General features: G+C 35.9%; 1 protein-coding gene and 1 long non-coding RNA gene across 4 annotated transcripts; one reads left to right on the plus strand and one right to left on the minus strand.

Annotated features, from left to right (window-relative positions):
* Positions 1–1,724: 1,724 nt before the first annotated feature.
* Positions 1,725–5,589, plus strand: LOC109182525 (mitoferrin-like). Of its 3 annotated transcripts, none has more exons than XM_019332664.1 (3): positions 1,725–2,605; positions 4,573–4,807; positions 5,466–5,589. In XM_019332664.1, exons 1-2 carry the CDS (start codon positions 1,829–1,831, stop codon positions 4,777–4,779), a joined length of 984 nt encoding a protein of 327 aa, XP_019188209.1. In that variant the 5' UTR covers positions 1,725–1,828; the 3' UTR covers positions 4,780–4,807; positions 5,466–5,589. The 3 variants fall into 3 exon arrangements, with proteins under 3 accessions (XP_019188209.1, XP_019188207.1, XP_019188206.1); XM_019332662.1 differs by lacking the exon at positions 5,466–5,589 and adding an exon at positions 4,847–5,047; XM_019332661.1 differs by lacking the exon at positions 5,466–5,589 and having other exon boundaries at positions 4,573–5,047.
* LOC109182526 lies at positions 3,867–4,566 on the minus strand. Its single transcript, XR_002054379.1, has 2 exons — positions 4,424–4,566; positions 3,867–4,120 (listed from the first exon to the last, which is right to left on the minus strand). It is a non-coding gene; the product is annotated as an uncharacterized LOC109182526 (long non-coding RNA).
* Positions 5,590–6,536: the final 947 nt, after the last annotated feature.

Consider the following 6,536-nt stretch of genomic DNA (forward strand, 5'->3'; position numbering starts at 1 on the left):
TATTTTGGTTTTTTTATGTTTGTCTCTTCTCTTTTAATCCTGGCGCTTCGTCCTCCTCCTCCGATATTTGAAGATGGCTCTTCGAACAACGAGAATGGGAAGCCAACGTTCCAACATGGGCCGGCGAGGTTTTTTAGGTTTTAGGTTTAATGTTCTCATTTCTTTAGTCAAACATAGTCTTGGATGAGAAGAAAGGTCAAAATACCCCTAGATTACACGGCCTATTGATGAAAATACTAACGGTGGGACTAAAAGTGGAACACATTCAATAATAGTGGTTATAAAGTGGCAAAAAAAATTAAGGTGGACTAAAATTGGAAACGGCCCTATAACAGTAGGACCAAAAATGAAATTCACTCAATTTATAACTATATATCCACAGTGAATGAATAACACAAAATTCAGAATGAATGAACTAAATATCCACAATAAATGAACTAAATATCCACAATAAATGAACTAAATATCCACAATGAATGAACTAAATATTCACAATCAATGAACTAAATATCCACAATGAATGAACTAAATATCCACAATGAATGAACAACATAATGTTGTTGAGGGAAATCGAAACTGATTTTTTTTTTTTAAATGGGACGCGCGTTTTTAGTCAAAACGACGTCGTTTTGCAACCGTGTGCACCATGCAGGGTGCACTCCATAACTATTGAAAATTAAGGGGGAGATTAAAAGAATAAAGTTTTTGCCAAAATTTTGACAAAGGGAGAAAATTGTTGGCCCAAAATAGTGTTGTCTAAAATTATTAACAAAAAGCATTATTCCAAACCTACTAGGATACAAGAACTACGAAGATTGGTCAAAGAAGTGAACAAAGAAAAAATCCTATCCCAATCACAATCAAAGTACAAGGACAAGCAAGACAAGTAAAAAAAAAAAAAAAAAAACACACATTACAAATCATTGACAAAGAAGAAATCACATTCCCATAAAATCAAGGAAGGAAGGAAACTGTTAAAGGCTACATAAATTTAAGCCCTCCATCCTAAGAGGTCAAGCATGCACTAAACTTATCATATACTGTCTTGAGAGTTCAGTGTATTGAGAGAAAAGTATAAGTGTTTTTATACCACTATACGTTCACAAGGAGTGGTACGAGAGGTAGGTTACAATACATAGATCAAGTCTATTGTTTAAAAGTGTCTTTAACCTCGAACTACGTTAAAAGTCTATGTGTTACAATTACTGTTCTGAAATATTATTAAGCAATCCACAAATTTTTCAAACATAATTATCCTTTCTCTAAACTCCCATTTGTTATACAATGGACCATGGTCCACACATCGCTCTTTGGATCGTGATCGTCGAATGAAACTGTAGTAGAATTAAAATACTACTTTAGTATTATTATAATGAAACTAGTGTGTGTGGAAAATAAAACTAAAAAAATAGAGCACATTATTGTCCAATGAAACTGTAGTATAATTAAAATGATACTTTATTATTGCTATAACGAAACTAATGTGCATGGAAAATGAAACAAAAATACAGAGCCATACAATAACATATATTGTCAAATAACCTGAAGTGCAATTAAAATAATACATCAACATTACTATAACTAAACTAGTATGTGTAAAAAATGAAAAAAAAAAAAAAAAAAAATAGGGCTCAAGTAATAATGTATATTATCAAATGAAATTATAGACCTATATTAGAGTTAAAATGATAGTATTGCTAATGAAATGTGGAGAGAATTTCAGATCTACTAGATTTTATGGCATAGACCCATATCAGCCTTACCCAAACAGGTATCCGAATATTCGTATCTTATTCCCTAATCCTTCTTTTCCCTTCGTCTCTGATCCATGGCCACCAATGTCTCCGCCGAATTTCAGAAGCCGGACCTTCTACCGGTGACGCAGCCGCCGGATTATCACCGAAATCAGGAAGTATCCACTACTCATGACGGGCTCCGCTTCTGGGAGTTCATGGTCGCCGGATCCATCGCCGGCATGGTGGAGCACATGGCAATGTTCCCCGTCGACACTGTCAAGACCCAAATGCAAGCCGTAGGGTTTTGCCCAATCAAGTCCGTTGGCATTCGTCACGCCGTTCAGTCTATACTTAAATCCGAAGGCGTTGCCGGGTTTTATCGCGGTATTGGAGCGATGGCCCTCGGGGCCGGCCCGGCTCACGCGGTGTACTTCTCCGTTTATGAGCTCTGTAAGGAGGCGTTTTCCGGAGGAAATCCGAGTAACTCCGCCGCCCATTCCGCGTCGGGCGTCTGCGCCACGGTGGCCAGCGACGCCGTCTTCACGCCCATGGATATGGTGAAGCAGAGACTGCAGCTCAGCAGCAGTCCGTACAAGGGGGTATTTGATTGCGTAAGGAGGGTATTGAGGGAGGAGGGGTTTAAGACGTTTTATGCCTCCTATAAAACCACTGTGCTCATGAATGCGCCTTACACGGCGGTGCATTTTGCCACTTACGAGGGCGCAAAGCGGGGACTGATGGAGATTTCGCCGGAAAATGCAAGGGATGAGCGGTTGATAGTTCATGCCACTGCAGGGGCAGCTGCCGGAGGTTTTGCAGCATTGTTTACCACTCCATTTGATGTAGTGAAGACTCAACTCCAATGTCAGGTATTATTCTATCCTTTATTGCTCTATCCAATTTTTTACAGTAAAATACAAATTATTGATTCCTTCTGAAACTTGGGGAACATTGAGGGTGTGTTTGGTTCGCCCATAGGAATCGGAATCGGAATCGGAATCGGAATGGGTATCAAATACTTGGTAATGATAATGGGTTTTGGTGAGAATATTTAACATGTTTGGTAGTAGGGTGGAATGGGAATGGTTACTAATACTAGTGCTTGAGAATGAATAAGGGAATGAAACCCTTATAATATTTGGGTATGAATTTTTCAATTGATGGGTTATTCGAAACCCATAGTAGTGTTCTAAAAATCTATCAACCAAACAACAACAATCACTTTCATACCCATTCCTTTGGGCAAAACCCACCAACCAAACACACCCTGAAAGTCTGCATTTTTATGTTTTTAGAAATCCTTTATGCTTGTCCTCACTTTCTCAATTCATGTGTGACATGTGAGAAGAACTAACCATTTGATTTGATGTAGTTAATAATCAATTACCACGGCTGGAAATTATGAAATTTTCAACCACCTGAACTTAATCTTAAATCAAGTTGAAAGCCTTGTTCGACCATTTTTGATATCCGGAAAAACCTTCGGTTGCTATTTTCGACCATTTTTTTCTTTCAACTTGATTTAAGTTCACTTTCAGGTGGTCGGAAATTCCATAATTTCGAGTAGTTTACTAAACATAAAAATGTCAGTATAATCAAGGAACTAAAGATGAAATTAATTGTTGTGTAGTGTCATATTGGCCTTGGTTTTGTGGCATGTGCCGTTCTTCGTATATTTTTGAATAATAACTTGATGAGAGAACCAAATGTGAAAATGTCACTATGATCATTAGCTAAATTTGATTAAATTGATCATTGAGAACTAATGGGACAATATCACTACAATAGAGAGACAAAAATGGTATTAATTCAAAAACCTATTATAACCTGAGTTTGTGACTGACAAAATATCTCAATGACTTTCACATATTCAGCACTATTTATATTCTTTCAAACAGCATAAGCATTAATTTGTGGGATTTGGTAGTTATGCTTAGGACAGTATTGGGTTGGGTTAATGAGGAATAGAAACGATAGAAATCTGCATTATGTGGGGTGATGATGCAAACTCAGGCGTTCTCGGTAAATGAAATATATGGATGGGATTTAGGTGTTTTGTACTGCTGAACACTTGCGTTTTATTGAGAAAGTTCTGACTTCTCAGGTTCTCACTCTGATGCAATGGATAACTCAGCACATTTGCACTAGTGATTATGGTTTAGAATCCATTTTTTGAGGCATATAGGTTTTACAAATCTCCTATCACATTTGGTACTGCAAGAGAGCTTATGTGATGTAATTACTGACCATAGGAATGCTAGTCTAATCCTTGTTTGTATTGGACATAGTGTACTTATAGTTGCGTTATGGCCTATAGATATACTCACTTCTTTGCCTTTGACTTTACTCTATTTTGCCATGGATTTGAGTAAGATTCTTGAAACCTTTTGTTGAAAAATAAAGAGTTAGGTTTATCTATATGGTTGTGTCTGTTTATGAATAGGTGTTAGTTATGGGTAGTTACTTACATTTATGTGTTTGTGTATATATATATATATATATATATATATATATATATATATATATATGTACTATGTTTCTTTATTAGAAACACAGACAGATAATACAGAATCATGCATTATCTATACATTTTCCATTCCTTGATTCTTCATTATTGCTTCCGCCTCACTGGCGGGTGGGGTGTTATTCTCCACTCGTCAGGCCATTCCATCTTCCAAATTCAACACCTTTGATCTACATATGCAAAATGTTATGCTTTTAATCTAGAGACGTTTTCGAGTTTGTACTGCCTTATGGCATAGGCTAATGTTCTCTTCTCTGTGAAGTTTTACTTTTTCCTATGAACATCCTCATGAAATATGATGGCTTGTTGCAGGGTGTGTGTGGCTGTGAGAGATTTAAAAACGGTTCTATCAAGGATGTCCTTCAAACAATAGTTAAAAAAGATGGATATCGCGGTCTGATGAGGGGTTGGATGCCGAGGATGCTCTTCCATGCTCCTGCTGCTGCTATTTGCTGGTCTACATACGAAGCTGCTAAATCATTTTTTTCCGAGTTGAACACTGGCAGCAGGAGGTTGTAGCGTTACCTCAGAACCCCCACGGAACAGTGTCAGTTTCTCTCTCTCTCTCGTATGCTTTTTTATACTCCATACGCTTCAGTTACCTTCACACACAAGTCGATGAGGAAACAAGACGAGCCATACATGAATCGGCTTTTGATTCATCTTGTCTAAACCGGTAGCAGTGTTTTCATTTGTTTATGTACAATGGTTCAAGTAGGTAAAATGCAAATATAGAATTACAAAATGAGAGACTAGCATTAGCTAGGGATTCAGTCTCTTTGCCTTATTATTATTTTTTTTTTTAAACACTCATGATTTACAAGATAGTATCTGTTCTATATTTTATCAATCTTTTTCAGCACAAAGAATCAATGCCCCCACCACTGGAGTTCGATCCCGTGACCACTTATTTAGAATGGTAACCGAGGTGTCACACTATATAGTAGTTGGCCTCTGTCTTAAATTTAATCGCTTTAAATTTTCTTGTGTTAGACATTCTGCGAACTAAGTAGTCCATGCATTAGCTAGGGATTTGGTCTTTATGTCTTACCGTACAGAGTGGTTCAATCAGGATGTTCTAAATTTTTTATACTGCCAGTTTTAGTTTCAAAGAGAAAAGAGAGAGAGAGAGCAGCAATGGTAGAGAGATTGCTTGATGATCATTCTTTAGAATTGAAGTTGACATTTCTTGCTACCCTTTGCAGATAGCTACACAGTCGATATCATTGATGTGTATTCATTTGTGAAAAGAATCATTAACATGCAAGCTATACTACCCAACTGCTATGATGTGATGGTATGCATCAATTATATCTGTTTCACTGCAAATATATATATATATATATATATATATATATATATATATATATATATATATATATACATATATATATATATACTAGCATTCAGGTGCGAACTGTGGGCCCAGGAGAGAACTGCGAACAATCCTGCGCGCGCCCCGTGTCAGATCTACGTGCACTTATAGTTAATAAATATATGTGCACATATAGTTATAACTAGGTGCACCTAGGTGAAAGTAGGTACACTTGTAGGTGAAAGTAGGTGCACTTGTAAGTGAAAGTAGGTGCACTCGATCAATGAATATTAACAAAGTAAAATTATATGTACACGTAGGTAAAAGTAGGTGCACTTGTAAGTAATTTTACTTGCATAGTAAAACCTGCAAGGAGTAGAATAGTACTAGCAAAGGTGATTCATGATTGTCATGCCCAAGAATCACCGCAAGTGTAGTCAGTGCGTGGTAAGTTATATCTTCAATCATTTTACTATGAGTCATGATTCACATAATCACATTGCAATGTAGACTATTTCATATTACAATAACATGCATCTTCATTTTTAACTTACTGAATGTTCATTTTTAGTATATTACAAATTTATTTTTTGAAATTTCATTTTTAAAGTATTGTAGATTCATTTTTATATTTTTTAATTTCATGTACTACTAAAAAATGAATCTATAGTACGTTAAAAATAGATCTTCAGTATATATTAAAAATAAATATTTATATCAACATTGCAATGTCAATTATGACTCATGGTATAATTTGCAGAGTGTTATGCTGTGCAACCGTGTGCACCATGAAAGGTGCGCACAAAATTAGATTCATAATTTTTATACTATAGATTCATAATTTTAATACTGTAGATTCATAATTTCTAAACTGTAGATTCATAATTTCTATACTGTATAGTTATCAAATTATGAACATATAGTTATGTGATTTGTGAATACAGAGTTCAACAATTGGGAA

Source organism: Ipomoea nil, unplaced genomic scaffold (genome assembly GCF_001879475.1).
Source record: "Ipomoea nil cultivar Tokyo-kokei standard unplaced genomic scaffold, Asagao_1.1 scaffold1074, whole genome shotgun sequence".
Taxonomy (NCBI): Eukaryota; Viridiplantae; Streptophyta; class Magnoliopsida; order Solanales; family Convolvulaceae; genus Ipomoea; species Ipomoea nil.

Bases quoted from the DNA above. Each gene is read 5' to 3' on its own strand.
- LOC109182525 (XM_019332664.1), top strand. From the start codon at position 1,829: ATGGCCACCAATGTCTCCGCCGAATTTCAGAAGCCGGACCTTCTACCG. The intron at 2,606-4,572 runs GTATTATTCTAT...GGCTTGTTGCAG, and splicing joins AGACTCAACTCCAATGTCAG to GGTGTGTGTGGCTGTGAGAG.